The sequence below is a fragment of the Magnolia sinica genome, chromosome 12 (genome assembly GCF_029962835.1).
Source record: "Magnolia sinica isolate HGM2019 chromosome 12, MsV1, whole genome shotgun sequence".
Taxonomy (NCBI): Eukaryota; Viridiplantae; Streptophyta; class Magnoliopsida; order Magnoliales; family Magnoliaceae; genus Magnolia; species Magnolia sinica.
This window is the reverse complement of record NC_080584.1, coordinates 1,223,168-1,242,767: the sequence shown is the minus strand read 5'-3', so window position 1 is coordinate 1,242,767 and position 19,600 is coordinate 1,223,168. Positions and strand designations below refer to the sequence as shown.

At 41.4% G+C, this 19,600-nt stretch overlaps 1 protein-coding gene and 1 non-coding gene across 2 annotated transcripts in view; both read right to left on the bottom strand.

Moving 5' to 3' along the window:
- Positions 1 to 19,600, bottom strand: part of LOC131221714 (uncharacterized) — a 45,227-nt gene that overhangs the window by 17,229 nt on the left and 8,398 nt on the right. The window contains exons 15-16 of the mRNA XM_058217011.1: positions 12,924 to 13,060; positions 10,868 to 11,117 (exon numbers count right to left, since the gene is read on the bottom strand). Coding sequence (XP_058072994.1) covers positions 10,868 to 11,117; positions 12,924 to 13,060 — 387 coding nt within the window. The remainder of the gene's footprint in view (positions 1 to 10,867; positions 11,118 to 12,923; positions 13,061 to 19,600) is intronic.
- LOC131221999 (U2 spliceosomal RNA) lies at positions 12,323 to 12,509 on the bottom strand. The gene has a single exon (XR_009159710.1). It is a non-coding gene; the product is annotated as a U2 spliceosomal RNA (small nuclear RNA).

The window sequence follows — 19,600 nt, the reverse complement described above, 5'->3', positions numbered from 1 at the left end:
TTTTGCTGATTTCAACATCTTGAAGAGCAACAACTACTTCTAGGGCCTGTTTGGATTTGCAGAAATGTAAATAGATGAAATGACATTTCTACTATTGCCTATTTTCTATTTCCTAGAAAATGCCATTTCCATTTCCCTCCCATTTCCTGAAAACTGCTCCCTTTTTGTCATTTCCTTGCCCATAAAACATAATTTCCAAGAATTTGAGGAAAATGGGAGGAAACAACCCATCTCTATATGAAGTGCCCCGCATGTTATCCACAGTGTGATGGTCATATTCAAGTACTCCACATGTGCCACTGCACCTTCAAGTGCCCCACATGTTCCAATGTCCCACATGCACAAAAGGTGCCACCACCCATCTAAAAGCGCCATAAATGTGCCAATGCGCAATATGTGCCACCTCTCATCTTCTAGTGACCTACGTGTCAATTTGCCAAAAATGCAACATTTGCCACTATCATCTTCATGTGCCCAACATGTGCCATGTGCCACTATTCATCTTCCAGTGCTCCACAAGTGCCACATGTGCAACATATGCCACTGTCCATCTTGAAGCACCCCGCATTTGACCAATGTGCCACACATGACGATACAACAGATGCCATAATCCAACTTAATGTCACATGTGCCAGCTTCCATCAGGAAGTAAATTTTCCATGACAAATTCCACTTTTCCTAGCAATAAATTTGGAAATAGAGGAAATTTTTGTTGAAAAACAATGACGGAAGATAGTTTTACTTTTCCATGGTTTCTTGAAACTACTGTTTCCCCAGAAGCATCATTTCCTACATTTTTATTTACGCAAATCCAAACAGGCCCATAGAAGATTATAATTGCTGATCACAATGATCGTAAGTTCTTATTTATTTCTTTAGTTTTATTTGTTTATGAGTGGTGATTGTAGACTTTATTTTGGCAGTGTTATTCCAATAGTCGTAGGTGTTACTTTAGCGATGTTGTTAATTTACTGTTGTTATTTGATGAGTTTGGTGTGTTAGTTTACTAGTCAGCTGTTAACCCGATGCAAATAATCTGACCTGACCCAAACCTAATTGTATTAGGGGTAAGTATTCAATACGTTGGATTGGGTGTAGAGTTGGGTAGGGCCTCATGGCAGCTCCTCTTGAGGTTGGGTTGGGCTAGGCTTAGGTCGACCCTCAACCTGTCCCAACTTACCCAAGTTGCACCCTACTTACTGAAAGCTAGAGCAGAGATTTCAGTTTCAATGATTGGAGCAGGAGTTTCAACACCCGGTCAAGGGTTCAAGTATCCATAGGTTGTGAAATCCCACTACGGCGTGAGTGTGTGGGGTATGCGTGCGCGTGTGTAAAAATAAAATTAAAAAACTTAAAAAATTAAAAAAAGGCCAAAGCTTGATAACCTTGAATTTCTTAATCTAGACATGGAAGGTGCGAATTCTCTTGAAAAGCCAATTTTAGAAGATGAAGTCAAAAGCGCATTGATTCTATGTGTGGTGAAAAGGTCCCTGGTCCGATGTTGTTTTTCCGAAAGTTTTGGGGTGCTATTAGCAAAGATGTTATGAGTTTCATTTCGGAGTTTTATGAAAGAGGTCATTTGTCAAGGGATCTGGGTGCGGCATTCATAGTCCTTATCCCTAAAATTGAAGGAGCGGAGATGATAAAAGATTTCAAGCCTATAAGCTTGCTTGGAAGTCCCTATAAAATCCTAGCGAAAGTGCTCATGTTGAGATTCAGAATCATGCTTTCTAAGGTCATATCTAACAATCAAGGTGCTCTTATTGCAGGTAGGCAAATTTTGGGTACAACTCTTATCGCTAACGAGTGTATCTAGAGCTAAACAAGCGAGGAGTAGGTTGGTTTGCAAGCTTAAGATTGAAAAAGCGTATGACCATGTTGAATGAAGCTTCCTAGATTACATGTTGGAGAGACTTGGTTGCAGTTCTAAGTGGCGGAAGTGGATTTGAGGTTGTGTTTAGTCCCCTTCTTTCTCTATTCTCATCAATGGATCTCCTAATGGCTATTTTAAAGCTTCACGTGGTCTTAGGCAGGGAGATCCTTTGTCCCCGTACTTATTTGTCATGATTGGGGTGGGCATTTAGTCGGATGCTTCTTAGGGCGGAGAAAAGAGGGTTGATTTCCAAGTTCAAACGGAAGTAGGAATGCGAGTCAACCTTCAGTATGCAAACGATAGAATCCTTTTTTGTGATGCAAACTTTGTGTCGGTCGACAATTTGAGAAAAAAATTTATTTGTTTTGAAGTGGTGTCGAGTCTTCATGTGAACATAGCTAAAATTGAAATGTTGGAAATCCACTTGCAGCAGGAGAGAATGGTCAGCTAGCGATGGTTTTCGGTTGCTAAAGAGGAAGCTTTTCGACCATATATTTGGGGTTACCATTATGTATCAGAAAATCGATAAAGTTCTTATGGGACAAGGTGATTGAACGAGTGGAGAGGAAGCTTTCGTCTTGGACTCATCGATGTCCATCATTCGGTGGCTGCTCTTTACTCCTTATAGCAGCCCAGTCCAACTTGCTGGTATATTTCACATCTCTCTTTAAGTGTCCAAAAGAGGTTTTGGATAGGATTGATAAAATGAGAAGAGAATTTTTACAGAAAGGAAATGAAGAGAAGCAGAAATTTCATTTACTTAATTGGCAAGAAGTTTGTAAACCGGTTAGTGAAGGTGGGGCTGGTTTAAAAGATTTAAGTACCATGAATGTGGTGCTCCTCGGAAAGTGGCATTGGAGATTTGGATTTGAAGAAGGTAAATTATGGAGAGAATCCTTGCCTGTAAGTATGGTACTCAAGTCCTTATATTGGGCCTCTTTTCTTTGGAAGCTAGTGGCTAGGATGGCCCCTGAGGTGTGTTGGCTATTAGTTTATTGTTGAGGAGAGCTCTGGGATAAGGTTCTTGGACAATATGGTGTGGGGATTCCACACTTAGATCATCCTTCCCAACCCTGGCTAATCTTTGTCCCGTGGTTTGGCATTTTAGTTGCCAGCTGCTTCTCGAAGGATGTTTCTAGAGGCGTTTAAATGAAATTCTAAATTATTCTAAGCTAGAGGACTTGATTCCCTTGATCTGGGACGAAGGAAGTTAACGGGTGTCGATTTCCATTTTGTGAACGCTGGAAAATCGGCGCCCACGCTTGGTTTTGTTATGTTTTTTTTTAATTGTTTTTTTGTGAGGGGTGATTTGACTGATTTGGATTGATGATGTGATATAGATTTGGAATCGTCACTGGCCACTTAATCTCAAAATCCCGTAGTCGGCTAGAACCTGTAGAATGTATAAAGCTAGAGAATCTGAGAACTCTCTTGCTTTAAGTTGAATCCTGGTCTGCGATCCGAGATTCTGAGTAAGGAACATCGGTTGCAAAGAGCGAAGGTGTTAGGCACCCTCTCTGCCCGTACAAGTGTACGATCTCTACTCCATGTGGTAAAATAATCTTAAGGGATGAGATGATATGATCGAAGTGGAACTAAGCACACTCGGATTTCTGATGTAGCAAGATCCGGGATTCCGACAAGCTACAGATCATACGTCCGAAGAATGTCTAGAAAAGCGGATATGATGATGCTAATATAATAAGAGGAAGAAAACATAGTAGATCACCATGAGTTTCTGATGTGACAAGATCTGATATACGGTAAGTCACAGAACATACATTCGATAATAATCTAGAGTAGCGAGGGGGTTGAGAAAAGAGAGGATATGATGAATGTTTTAATGGAAAATGAGATAATCTTTGGCTTGCTCTTGAGATAGTTAGGACATGAAGTGCACCCACGTCAAATTGTTAATAGCATCGGAGGATAAGTCTGAAAAGTAGGGCCCTTGCACGTTCCTGCGGCTTTACGGGGATTCCCGTACTGTTTAGATCTTATTGTTTCCTTTGCTACGTAATCACCCTAAGAGTATTTGTTCCATTTGATCGTCAAAGTGGTTAGCTGCCCTACGCGTTCTGCGGCCTTACGGGGAACTCACTACGCCGACTTGGACTCGATCAGACTTTCCAAATATCCCGGACTAGGTATGTGCGGGTAATCTTTTGCCATGCAGTCTTCTGGTTCTGATACTTTGGTTACAACGGATCTTCTCCACTTAGAATTTGGTTATTCTTACCAGAGATAGATCAAATCATCACTTGCATTCGATTCCTACAACTATCCAGATATGGAGATCAGGCCAATTGTACTTGTATCATATATAGATTCAATCATCCTCCGGGGAGACCAGAAAGGATCAAATCTTATTTTGTTGTTTGCACTAGACGCAACTGGAGAATACGGAAGATTCCTCAGTATACTACGTGCCGAATGCATTTTTGAAATTTTTGTTTGTTTGAAAGTTATCCTCTTCGGAGCTACACTTCTTGGGGATTTTCTTGTAAATATTTTTGAGATTTTTTGAAAATGTCCGTTCAATCTCGTGGGAGGGCGTCGTCGTTTGGTTTTTATTTGCATAATTCGAATAGTATCAAACAATTGCGTCGCCTCTACTAATGAGTTAATGGGGCTAACGGTAATTATAGTAGATATTTTTGAAAACATCCACTCGATCTCGCGGGAGGGTGTCGTCGTTCAGCTTTTATTTGCATGATTTGAATAAGTATCAAACAGTTGTGTTGCCTCCACTAATGAGCAAATGGGGCTTAACCGTGATTTATTTTGCTAATTTTTGCATTTTCTTTTCTTTTTCTTCCTTTTTTTTTTGTATTTTCCTGAAATCATCATTTTATTTTATCAAGATTCTCAATTTCTCACTAGATTTTGCAATTTCTCGTGAGATATTAGGTTTTTCTCATGAGAATATTCCATCTCTCCCTTTCCCGTCCATTATCTGTCGGTCCGAGGCATTTTCCAGTCGTCCCATCACCTCACAAGGGACAGGTGTGTTGATCCATGCACGTTGGGCGGCGGGCGGTAGTCGAATTACTGCCCGGCACCCGTTTGCATGTTGGTCGGATGCTAGCGCCTGGTCCCTCTCTTTTCTATTTCTTCTTCCCGTTTCTTCTATCTAGGGACACCATTTCTACTCCATCCAAGCTTTTGTTCTCCTTTGTTACTGATTCCTTGCCACTTCCACCACCTCCTTGCTTCTTCTCTCAGATCTTCTTCCAAATGGTTGTCCTTTGGTGGATTGATTTCTTTGTTTACTAGATTTTAGCATCCATGCTTGTGGAGTGTTTGAAACATTTATCTGTGGCATTGGATCTTCCTCTTGGACATAAGAGATTATTGATTCGGATTTTGGAGAACCTTACCTGAAATTCCAACCTTTGGATCTTGCTGAAAAAATTTTATTTTGCCATAAAAAGTGTATTTTTTTCATTTTGATTGAGTGGGGTGTGATAAGAAAGGGGCCCCACTCTTATTTTGTGTATGGACATTTTTTTATTTTTTTAAATTTTTTTTTGTGTTTTTTTTGTTTTTGTTTTTTTTTTTTTTTAAATTTTAAAAGCAGAAGGTCCAGATCATGAAATGATGGGCCAGGATAGATGATTCGTGGTCGACTTGGATCTTTTAATAGTGTGGATCTTGATGGTGGGCCTTCATTGGTGGAGTGGATCACACTCCTTGGCTTGATCTTTGGCTCCATGCATGGGTTGGATTCTCCAAGTGGGCCAGGATTATGGGCCTAGATATATGGGCTTTGGTCTTGGAGATGTGGGCCTTGGACAATGGGCCTTGAGATATGGACTTGGGAGTGGGCCTTGAGATATGGGCTTTGGACTTTTGGAATGTGGGCCTTGGAGTGGGCTTTGATCCGTGGGCTTTTAGACTTGAAATGTGGGCTTTGAAATGTGGGCCTTGAAGTGGGCCTTCACTAACCCATTCACGATATGTTTCCTTCCTCTAGAATGTTTAAGTTATTTCATGGGAGTGAGAGGGATACTTACCTGTAAATGTTTGACCATGCAGCATGCCTCGCCGTGGTAAGAATGAGGTTAGAGTCGCTGGACCTTCTCATCAGTCAGTTGATCCTTGCTACATTCCTCAAATGGGTCGACACCTTTCCGATGTGGCCCAGTAGGGAGGAGCTCCTGCAGTCTTGATGAGTTGTGGGGTCCACACCCATTGGCCTGATTGGTTCAATGGTTTAAGCTTGATGGGTGGTTTGGATGGGGCAGGTGAGGGTCCCTCTATTGATGGTTTGGGCCGGATACGTGGCGCAGATTACGAGGCGATGATGGGAGATGCAGCTATCGTCGGGGATCGAGGCGACGGTCATGTCAACTACTGGAGTGGACCCCACGACCCCTCAAGACTGCAGGAGTTCTTCCCTCCCGGGCCACATCGGAAAGGTGCCGACCCTCTCGAGGAACATAGCAAGGATCAAGTGACTGATGAGAAGGTTCAGCCTCATTCCTACTACGGCGAAGCATGCCGTATGGTCAAACATTTACAGGTAAGTATCCCTCTCTCCCACATGAAATAACTTAAACATTCTAGAGGAAGGAAACATATCATGAATGGGTTACTGAAAGCCCACTCCAAGGCCCACATTTCAAGTCTAAAAGCCCATGGATGAAAGCCCACACCAAGGCCCACATTCCAAAAGTCCAAAGCCCATATCTTAAGGCCTGCTCCCAAGTCTATATCTCAAGGCCCATTGTCCAAGACCCACATCTCCAAGACCAAAGCCCATAATCCTGGCCCACTTGGAGAATCCAACCCATGTATGGAGCCAAAGATCAAGCCAAGGAGAGTGATCCACTCCACCAATGATGGCCCACCATCAAGATCCATACTATTGGAAGATCCAAGTGGACCACAAATCATCCATCCTGGCCCACCATTTCATGATCTGGACCTTCTTCTTCCAAAAAAAAAACACAACAACGAAAAAAATAAAAATGTCCATATACGAAATAAGAGTGGGGCCCCTTTCTTATCACACCCCACTTAATCAAAATAAACAAAATACACTTTTTATGGATTTCCCAGCAAGATCCAAAGGTTGGAATTTCAGGTAAGGTTCTGCAAAATCCGGATCAATAATCTCCTATGTCCAAGAGGAAGATCCAATGCCACAGATAAATGTTTCAAACACTCTACAAGCATGGATGCTGAAATCCAGCAAACAAAAAAATCAATCCACCAAAGGTCAACCACCTGGAAGAAGATCTAAGAGAAGAAGCAAGAAAGAGGTGGAAGTGGCAAGGAATCAACAACAAAGGAGAACAAAAGCTTAGATGAAGCAGAAATGGCGTCCCTAGACAGAAGAAATAGGAAAGAGAGGGACCATGCCTGGACCAGCGTCAGCATCTGACTAGTGGGCAAATGGGTGCCGGGCGGTAATTCGACTGCCCGAGGTAGTCGGACTACCGCCCGCCGCCCAACGCGCATGGATCAGCACACCTGTCCCTTGTAAGGTGATGGGACGACTGGAAAACGCCTTGGACCGACAGATAATGGACGGGAAAGGGAAAGATGGAATATTCTCATGAGAAAAACCCAATATCTCACGAGAAATTGCAAAATCTCGTGAGAAATTGGGAATCTTGATAAAATAAAATGATGATTTCAGGAAAATACAAAACAAAAGAAAAAGAAAAGAAAATGCAAGAAATTAGCAAAATAAATCACGGTTAAGCCCCATTTGCTCATTAGTGGAGTCAACATAACTGTTTGATACTTATTCGAATTATGCAAATAAAAGCCGAACGACGACGCCCTCCCGCGAGATCGAACGGATGTTTTCAAAAATCTCAAGAATATCTACGATAATCACCGTTAGCCCCATTGAGTCATTGGTGGAGGCAACGCAACTTTTTGATATTTATTCGAATTACGCAAATAAAAACCGAACGACGACGCCATCCTACGAGATCAAACGGACATTTTCAAAAAATCTCAAAAATATTTACAATAAAATCCCTGAGTGTACTGAGGACGATCGAATCCAAAGAGGATAGCTTTCAAACAAACAAAATTTTCAAAAACACATTCGGCACGCAGTATACTTAGGAATCTTCCATATTCTCCAGTTGCGTCCAGTACAAACAGAAAAATAAGATTCGATCCTTTCCGATCTCCCCAGAGGACGATCGAATCTGTATATGATACAAGTACGATTGGTCAATCGTACGAATCGAATGCAAGTGATGATTTGATCTATCTCTGGTAAGAATAACCAAACTCTAAGTGGAGAAGATTCGTTGTAACCAAAGTATCAGAACCAGAAGACTGAATGGCAAAAGATTACCCGCACATACTTAGTTCGAGATATTTAAAAAGTTTGATCAAGTCCAAGTCGACGTAGTGAGTTCCCCGTAAAGCCGCAAAACGCGCGGGGCAGCTAACCACTTTGACGATCAAACAGAACAAATACTCTTAGGGTGATTACATAGCAAAAGAAACAACAAGATCCAAACAGTACGAGAATCCCCATAAAGCCGCAAGAACGCGCAAGGGCCCCACTTTTCAAACTCACCCTCCGATGCTATTAATAATATGACGTGAAAGGGTTGTGATTCGTGGCCCGTAATGCCGCAAAACGGGCAAGGACAATCACAACATTTTCCTCAACCCCCATGATATGTGCGAGTCATCTCTTTCCCAAACAGTAAGCTGACTACGATACAATGGCAGGCAATGGATTTGAACCACTACCTTTTCTGACCAAAAGGGTGGGGTGTCCACTCGCTTTAGCACTCGGTTGCTTGCAACCTCGGCCAAAGAGGGGCATCTGTAGACACCCCACCCAGGCTAGCATCTTAAGAAAGCAAAGACAACCCGGAAACCCCAATCATTCCCTAAACCCTAACCCTAACCCTAACCTACCCCAACCATTCCCTAAACCCTAATCCTAGCCTAAACCCTAATCACCACCCAAGTCAATGCCTACCTGAAAATCGATCCAATTCCCAAAAACATACCCAACCATTTAGAGCCAAACATTCGAAAACAAACTTTGGGCCGACCTAAGATCCCGAAGCAAGCCCTCCAACCAAAGCCCAGAGGGAACCCAGCCCGGGCGGTAGTCTGACTACCGCCGACGGTAATCGGAGTGCCGCTCCTTATCCCCTCTGAGCACACAGTTGTTCGCCCTCCCAAAGTCAACTTTCATATGGAATTACCCCCAAAGTTCATCCTATTTACCCTTTTACCAAACCCCAAGAGCTTATAAGAGCATGCCACATGGCATTTCTCTCCTCAGCCAATTACAAGCTATCATGTCAGCTTTTACCTTCCACAAACCTAACAATTACCAAAATGTCATCACAAAAGGCTATAAATAGCCTTCACCTCTCCTCATTTCACACAACAATCCCATTTCCCAAAAATTCTAAGGGAGAATAAGAGAGTGAGAGTGAAAAGAGAGCTCCAAGACTTCAAACCCTAATCTTTTAGCCTTCCCCTAGCCTCCTCCAAGCTATCCTCAAATTCTACAATCTCATCCGGGTTGGTCATGGTGCACTCCATGTCCTAGCTATCTCAGGAGCAAGCCAAAGATTATCTCATTTTCCATTAAAGCATTCATCATATCTTCTCTCTTCTCAACCCACTTGCTACTCTAGATCACTATCGAATGTATGTTTTGTGACTTGCCGTATATCGGATCCTGTCACATCAGAAATTCATGGTGATCTAGTCCCTTTTCTTCCCTTATTACGTTAGCATCATTACATCTGCTTTTCTAGACATTCTTCGGACGTATGCTTTGTAGCTTGCCGGAATCTCGGATCTTGCTACATCAGAAATCCAAGTGTGCCTAGTCTCATTTCGACTACATGTTGTACTTTAAGATTACTTTACCACACAAAGTAGAGACTATACACTTGTACAGGCAGAGAGGGTGTTTAACACCTTCCCTCTTTGTAACCGAGGTCTCTTACTCAGAATCTCGAATCACAGACCAGGAGTCAACATAAAGCAAGAGAGTCCTCGAATTCTCTAGCTTTACACGTTCTGCAGGTTCTAGGAGATTATGAGATTTTAAAATTAAGTGGCTAGTGGCGAATCCAAATCTACATCACATCATCAATCCAAATCAATCAAATCACCCCTAAAAATAAAAATAAAAAATAAAAACCAAGCATGGGCGCCGATTTCTCAGCATTCACAAAATGGCGACTCCACTGGGGACCGTCAAGGGGCAAGCAATGGTGACTCCACCGGGGACCCTAACGAACCAAGCGTGGGTGCCGATTTCCCAGCTCGTCTTTACCTTTGCTTGGCTCGGGAGGAAAAATAGGATTCTCATAATTGATAATCTACAAAAGAGAATGATGATTCTTCCCAATGCTTGTCTCCCATGTCTGAGTGTTGAGGAGTCGGTAGATCACCTTTTCATTCACTATTCTTTTGCTAGAATAGTGTGGTCTCACATCTTCCAAATATCCAGTGTCAACTCGGTGATACCTAGCTCGATTGATCTTCTATTAGAATGTGGCATTGCAACCCAGGGGAGCAAATCAAGATGATGTTTACTCGCCATCTTTTGGTTTATCTAGTTGGAAAGAAATCATCGTCGTTTCCATAATCAAGGGGGTTCAGCAAGTGGGGTGCTTAATTGAGTGGTCTTGTATTTGTTAGAGTGGTTGGCTTGAGTGCCCTTTTCTAATTGAGTTGTTTTGGGGTTCTGTTTGTACTTTTTTCAGTTTCTTCTCCTGTTTTTATTTGTTTTTCTGTTTAGTATTGTTTAGTCTATCTTTTGTTTGGCTTTTTGGCCCTAATGATATTGCTTCACCTTTTCAAAAAAAAAGAAGCATTAATGTGTTTATGTGATGGTTTGAGAATAAAAATACCAAGAAGACAAAGGATGCCATCAGTTTGTATTTTGAGTTTGAGAAAAATCCAGAATGTGGCATACATAATATAATCAATACTTCAAAACTGGGCCAGTGATGAAAAATCAGCTAAGGTTCAAACCTTTGGTCTTCCGGACCAATTTGAAGGTTTAAATGTAGCCAGGCGCCGAAGTAAATCTCCCCTTTCCCATGGCCTACATGAAGCAAATGATGAACCAAGTACCGAACCACCCGCACTTGTGCTCAAGGAAGTCCTCTGGAGGTCTGAACCAACACAGGACAGTGAACCCACTTTGGAACCCTGTCCTTGACCAAGACGATCTACACTGCCAGCATTTGTTGGAACAGCGGCTGTAGATGCCCCTGCAGAACTGATACACAAACAATTTAGGTAAGACACAGAAAGAAGAATTACCACAATGGGATAAAGAAATTATGCATCCAATTTTTCAAAACTGCAAGGTAAAGAAAAAAGCAAGCACTTTAAGTAGGAAAGTGGTATACCAGACTACATAAAATACCACAAATGCTTTAAGACTCGAACAAGTCTAGCATAAAAAGGTTAATATCTGCTAGATTCCAGAAAATTAGGGAAGTCAAATGGGTTGGGCATGCACTGAGAAAGATTCATATTTTGGATAGACCCAGCCTGATTCAGTTCAAAACAAAATCCAGAAGCCAACCAACCCAGGACTCAGATAACTGACATCACCACAAAAATGTGTCTGAGATTGCAGACACATTTTGCATGGAAAGTCTAGCTTGCTAGAAGATCACCAAGAATGAGGAATTATTGGATACTCAACCTGAGGCTTTCCACAATACATGCCAGTTTTCAATACTGGCAAGTGGCAACAGAAGCCTGCCCACACTTAAGCAATCCAGACCTCCAGTCTGTTGCATCCCACCATATATGGACCATACCAAAAAGATTCCCTTGATAGGACAACATAACCTTTTAATTTGTGGCCTACAAATAGACAATTAAGAAGAGAAATACAGCAAATGTCCACATTCAACAGAAAAAAATACAGCAAAGGTCCAGTGTGTTGCATCCCACAATATATGGACCATACCAAAAAGATCCCCTTGATAGGACAACATAACCTTTTAATTTATGGCCTACAAATAGACAATTAAGAAGAGAAATACAGCAAAGGTCCGCATTCAACAGAAAAAAATATCCAAAAATTGGTGGCTACAATCTTCTAATCTGGGAGATTTTTGGAGGCATGGCCATCCATAGTGAGACACAACAGAACAATGGTCTGGATTACCAAGGCATAGGCCGGTTGTCAAAAAATGGCAACCATGTATGCTGCGCAAAGCCTCGAGTCACATATCCTACAACTCATCCATACACAATTCACCCTAACATACTGAATAACAAGTGTTTCTCACAAATACTTCCAACCAACCAAATGTTTTTTCAGTAAAATGAAAAACTTCACAAACGCGGACGCTAACCCATAACACTTAAAAATTATAGTCAACAACTTCAAATGAAAATGTTTATTAGTTCAAAATAACCAACCTAATTCCTAATAAACCGCTAGAAAGAAACACCTTTTTTTAATAGGGGTGCGCCAGGCCTATGTAATAGTGCAACAAAAGGCGACGCTCAATGACCCCAGGTGGGCCATCCCCCACAAGAAATTAATTTAATATCATGTAACCCAATAGGCCACATATCAGATATTAACCTGATAAGAAACGGCTACTTCCGCATAAATCACTTTAATTAAACAACTCCAAACAAAAATCCAACCCTAAGCTAACCATTTCCAATCAACCAAACTAATCACCACAAAACCCAACAAAAACACCCAAATCAGCTAAATTTAACAGTTCCAAACAAAACGGCAAGCATTTCCTAACTTGATCTCAATCCACTTAAGCTAAACAGTATTTCCACATAACCGCTAAAAATGACAGAAAAATGATCGAATTCCAGGGTTTCAATTCTCGAAATGATTAATAATATTTATTTTAAAAAAAAAAAAAACAGCATAGGTGGTATAATGACCAAAACCTATATAAAGCTGACCTATATCAAATTCTAGGGTTTTCGAATGCAAATACAAAAACGTTACCCTAGATGGAGCTCTTCGACTGTAGAGCGTGCCCTAGCTGTCAATTTGAGAGATCATAGAGAGAAAGAGAGAGAAGGAGAATACCTAGCAGCAGGAGTTGCAGGAGGAGATGAAGATCGAGCGACGAGAACGGGATCTATCGCCCCACCAGAGCTTCTAACCTCTTCCCTCATCTCTCCGTCTCTCGCTCTCAAATGCCTGAAACGGGGAGTTAGAGTGCGCTGCGAGGGTTTTTATAGGGGGGCGCAACGGAACGGTTGGCTCGTACGGTGCGCACGGCGCGTACTGCGCATCCCCGCGAGGAATCGTTAGGATTTCATTTTGCCTCTGTCGCGACTCACGATCCAGAGTGTTTTTACCGTCTATAGGGGCCCACATGCTTGGTGGTTCAATGATCTGGACCGTCCATTTTGTGTAATCTATGTAGGAATAGGAATTAATTAAGAATATTAGATTATTTTAATCATCTCTTTCTGTATATGAATTTAAATAATGAAAATAAAAGTTTCAATGGCTCAAATTCAACTCTGAAAATCAAAGGTCAGATTCATCAAAGAAGTACAAATGTCTAATGATAGGTTATTAGTTATTGTAAATAAAATATGAACGGTTCAGATCATCATAATATCTCATCATATGGACCTCGATGAGTTGTGACATACGCTGGAATCTAAGTCGAGATGGAGGCAAAAGAACTCATCGTTTTGAGCGTCGGCTCGAGTATTCTGGAGCGGACGTGGATTAGGTGAGGCTGCGATAACAGCTTAGTGGGCGAGGCCTTGCCAATGGGGCCCATCTAGATCTATGGGATTTATATCGACCCGGTCCATCCGTTTTTCCAGCTCATTTTAGATAATATTCCAAAAAAGGAGATAACATTTCCCCTTCGTTCGTGTCTATTTAGCTTATCAATAGGTTGGATGGCAAACAAACATTACAGGAGGATAGGCTAGGACACGAGCAAAAAACAAAATGAGGTTGATTCAAAACTCAGGTGGGCCATACCTAGAAAAAGGTGGGAAGGGAGTTGCCTATCATTAAAGCTTTCTAAGGGTCTACCACAATATTTATTTATATGCATTTCAAATTGTCCGTAATGTCATTCCTACCATATATACTGAAAATTTAGATGAACTGGAAATACAAAAATATTAACCGATCCATAACTTTTGCACTCCCATGAATATTTCTATGGTCATCGCCTTAATCCCCACTGTTTCTATTATAAACCCCACTTTGAGTCCTAGATGTGCCTCTATTTTAAGCTCATGTCAAGACATAAGCTAGCAAAATGGATGGATTGTTATTGATGGATGTCTTAAATTTGTTAAGTTGACGGTCTGTCAATAACAAGTTTGATGACATGGAGCAGGTTTCGATGTCATCAAAGTCGGCTCGATGCTATCGTATATTTTCTAAATATTTTCTCTTAATCACCGGACATATTGGTGTCATTTTTCGATAACATCGAGTAGTATTCAATGACATCGAAGATGTGTTCGATGCCATCGAATCTGGGTTGAGTAATTAAATATTTTCGAAAAAATTATATTTTGCCATTGGACAGTTTTGGCAGTTGTTCAGTATCATCGAAAGGTATTCGATGACGTCGAACAGTTTTGCATAGAATTTTGTGAATCCGTCAAATCTACGAAATTTGTTTCCTATTTCGTTTGAGATTCTTTCCAAAACTATGTATATGGTGTAAATGGGTTTGAGAGGTATACTAAGGGTTTTTAAATCATTCTAGGGTTTCAAAAGGAGTGTAGCAAGGATATGATTCAAGGTCATTCGAAACGGGTAAGCTCTTATTCTTTGTAATTTTTACTTTCATAGTGATCATCTGTCACTTTGTGCCGTGATTTTTTTGGTAATGGTTTTTTCACGTTAAATCGTTGCGTTCTTCTCTTTTTTGCTTGGTACTATTGGATTGTTATCCTAGATTCATCTCTATGTGCTTCCGTGGTCCCCCAATATGGATAGGATGGATTTCTTACAAAATTCCAGTGAGCCCCATATATCCTTTAACGATAGAAATATCTCTACATGATAAAAAGTCAGATGGGCCCACTATAATGCTTATGAGAAATTGCCTGTCCATCCATTTTTCATGCTTAAATCAAGACATGAACTTTTTAAAAAAAAATGACGCGGATCCAAAACTCAAGCAACCACACAACAAAAAAGTTAGGGTCCCACTAGGGAGAGTGGAATTGCATGGAGTGATTGGAGAGGGTGGAATCGCGGCAAACGTGCCAACATGGTTAATAAATCCAAGCTGTTCCCCTCAGTCATCAGGACTTGTGTATGTTGCATCTAGGCCATTGCTCATTTGATTAGAGAATTTGCTCTGTGGTCCACGGATTTCTCACACATGGGACCACATAATCAACGGTCCATATCACACAACACAATGCGGGATAAATGGATAGGGAGAGATGTTCACACAACTTATCATGGAACTTTTAAACATACAAACGTTTATAACTTTCTGCTAATGTGTTATTTCGGTGTAAAATCCCATCCATGAAAATAGTGAGCCAATGGAGAAATAACAGTAACGGTCCACTCATTATAATATGGGTTCCCATAGTATAATCAGGTCCCTTGGTTTGGTAATCCAAACTATTGATCTGTTATGTCCACCATGTTGAATTAAACCTAACCAATCTTAGTGATTTTGCTTTTATGCAAAGGTGGACATGCTTTTAACCGTCCATTTGCAGGCCACGGATTGGCAAATCGAATTGTCCATCAAGTATATTTTAGGCACGGTCCATCCATGATGAGATGCAACATACCAATGGTCTAGATTATCAAATGAAGGGTACCATTATTTGGCTATCTCATCATTTTTGGGGGATATTTTGTATGGAGTAGCTACTCATGCACGGGTGATATCGAATGACTATTTCAATAATTGAGGGGGAATTGGCTTGTAATTGTTTGTTGCTAACTTAGAGTTGAAATTTTAATATGAGATATAGAGATTTTGGATAATGGTGTCCGTGTTAAAGATTAAAGGAGTTAGGCACCCTTTTTTGCTCATGCACTTGTGTAATCTCTAATTTAATTTTTCGAGAGCTATTACTTATTAAGGCCATCATTACATTGATGAGGCACTCAACCTAGACCTTAATTTTATTTATTTATTTATTATTATTTTTAAATTTATAGTAAAAACAAACATGATCACAACTATGAAAATGGGGCATTCAATGTCAATCATGATCGTGGTACTGTATGAGAGGTTAAGAGATAATAATATTGTAGTTTTAAAAAATAAAATAAATGTAACATTGCACTATGAGTTGTGAGAGAAAAAAATGAAAGATCCGCAACTCCTTGATAGGAGATGATTGGGTATGCTCCAATTTCGGCCCCACTTCAATAAACTTGAACTTTAGGGCCTATTTGGGAGTGTGGATTTGGAACCCCCTGGTAGAGGTGTACACGAACTGAGCTAGCTCGATTCAACTCAGTACGAAGTTGAGTTCGAGCCGAGTCAAGCTAATTGTTTGAGCTCGAAAATGAGTTTGAGCTAGCGCCAACTCGACTTGACTCAAATCGAACCAATTCGGTGACTCGATTACTTTGATATTAATGTTGCTCACCAACTGTTTGATGAAATGACTTAAAGAAGTGTAGCTGGTGGCAATGAAGGTATGTATATGAAACCAACAACCTTTTTTTCTTGATTTTTATGCTACTTAGAAGGTGTTTGATAAAATACCTGTAAAACCATTGCTGTTGTCTCAAATACAGTAAGATTTTGAAGGTGCGGTCCAGGTATTTGTGAAAATGCTGCAATGGCGAACTCAGCTCGATCTTGGCTCGAACTCAGCTCAAACTGGCCTGAGTTGTTGACCGAACCGAACCAAGCTGGCCAGTCAAACTCGAGGATCAAGCCGAGTTGAGTTTAAGCTAGGGTCTGCTAGTGGCCGAATCGAGTCGAGCTAAGGCCACCTCGACTCAGTTCAACTCGATGTACACCCCTACCCCTTGGATTTGAAATTCTCCCAGTGTGTTTGGCACCCTAGAGTGTGAATCAACTTTAACCCAAAGGTTGCTATGCATGGTATATTTACGGGGATTTAAATTTAATTACTAAATCAACTTTAATATCTCTAATTAGTGAGATATGTAATTTTTGACACAATGGTTATGATAAGCTCGTTGAAATATATGCTTTGCCCGAAAATGATGAAATTCCAAGTCTTGGATGGGCCACAGGCACAAGATCATGTCTGAGTGACTAACCAACGATTTTTAATCGTTGATTTACATGGATAATGTTTGGACGATGCCGGACAATGTTTGGATGGTGCTGATTTACATGGACAATGTTTGGACGGTGTTGATCATCATTAGTGGGCCATGTGCCCAGTAGAATGATAGTAAAATGACACACATGTTACACCTGTAACTATTGAAATGATTTTAGGTGTAATCCAAGCTCTCACTATGGATTTCAAACCCCCTCAAAGATGGGATTTGAAACCCCCTTGATTTGAAACCTACTTTATGTTGCCAAACAACCAGGGGATTAGAAACCCCCTCAAATCCCCTCAAATCCATGGACCCCTTAGAAGCATGGTTCTCTCTCTCTCATTTCAATTTTCCTCACATTTCTTCTCTTATGTGTCTTCTGCTCAACCGTCGGATTGGGTCTATTATTGCGTGTGTGACACCAATTTCCCACCCCATTCAATAAATATATTGCTTCAACTGAGGCTATTATTTTCTGTTATTGCTATTAGATCGAACTACAAATTCAATACCAAACTATCTATAATACATGCGCACTGGTAGACTGTTGTGTAGTGGGGGGTGACTCATTTATATAGAGAACGAGTAGGGTGGAATCCTACGTAGTTGACTTTGGACACCAATGGGAATTGAATTCCCATCATGGTGTAAAGCTTGTATTTTGAAGTGCATTTGTCGCACAAATCATGATGCCATGTGTCAAGCTCTAATTGGTGAGTGGTTATTGGCCAGAATCGATTCCTGCCAACCCATCACCCTTGATTTTTTAACAAGCTTCGTTACAGGGAATGTTGGAGAGCTCTCCACCAGATCAGCTTAGGGTTTCAAGCGTTGTTTTTTTTTTTTTCTTTTTTTGTTCAATTTCAGTGGCCGATTCATAGCCTGGGGTTGTCTTAGGCCAGGATTTGGAAATGTTCGGGCGGGCCTCCGGGCTAGTTTGGCTTGAGCCCGGCCCATTGCAGCTCCAGCCACCAGCCTTATAGGCCTGCCGTTGCCTTGCCAACCTGGAAAGCGTATACGACATCTGAACCGTATATCAGGTAGGACCCACAATAAGATAATCTGCTAAAAGCGTAGTTAGGCCATAGATTATCCAAGATGATAGGCAGTATAAGAAGTTCATTTCCATTCATTTGTGGCGCATGTGATAGCAGGGGAGGAACGTTTCTGTCCAGACAATCTACAAGGTACCTGATACCTGATGCACGGCTAGGATGTCACATACGTGTGCCAGGTTTGCAGTTAGCACTTTAAAGCCATGCCTAGACTCGAGATGCGTGGGGATGGTTGCATTTTCTTTCAACCGCCTGTGACCAGGTCCACATTCAACGGTGATGTGTGCCAGTTTTGTGCAAGATCAATGCCATTCCTCCAGTGGGACCCACTATACATGTCTTTGGCCCGGAAAATTAAATCGCTCGAATAATCACATGCCCCACATGTTTTAGGTCAAATGAGGACCGTCCTTTTACACCACTCTTTCTGATTCTGAGTTTCTCCATATGCCTGTGGCCAGCTTGATGATATGAAAGGCCGGATTTTCCGGTCAGTAACATTAAATGGTGGGGCCCACCCAACGACCGGCTCAGATCTCAAACCACAACGCAAATTTGGAGAGTGTCATTTAAAAATTCGTATCCTCAGGCCAAGGTCAATATGATTCCTCTCCTGTAATTGCTGATCGTGCTGGCTCTGTTAGCTTGTAATGTACAACGGGTGCGTAGTGCGCACCATCTCATCTGTCCACCAAATAAAACGGGCTCCGGATAATAAACACAAATAAATGCCCACGCAACATGCCAATGTAGCACACGTGTGTAGGATCCTGGATGTTCATTAGATGGGCCCTTCAGTGTCCACAAGTACCATCTACAAAAAATCAGACCAGCCCACTCATCCAGGTAGCAACATATACAACTGAATAGGGGACGCGGATTGGATATTACCCCCATCAGGACCTAGCTAGAGACGGACGATCCTTTCAGGGGCCTCTGTGGGGCCCACCGTGATGTGTATTTTTCATCCACGCCATCCATCATTTTGACAGATCATTTTAGGGTATGAACCCAAAAAAAGGAGGCATACCGAAGGCTCAAATGAACCACACCCCACCACAGGAAGCAGTACGGATTGAACTCTTACAGATGAAAACTTCCTACATCCCACCGTAATGTTTTTTGCCATCCATCCACCGTGTTCCTCATGGCTCATCTCTCTCTCTCTCTCTCTCTCTCTCTCTCTGGCAATGCATACACATCCGCTGAGCGTGCGGGCACCCACCGCGCATGCACAACACACAAACAGAGGAAGGGCGTAATAATAATAAGAACCGATCAAAGCGCATGAAGTGGACCCATATAAATTTTTACCTTTGAGCTGAGATTCACACTGTAATTCAGAAACCCATCTTCCTTACCAGATACATGTATGTCCCAAAGCCAGAAATATGTTTCTTTATATGTACAACAACAATCTATATGTATTTATAAGTT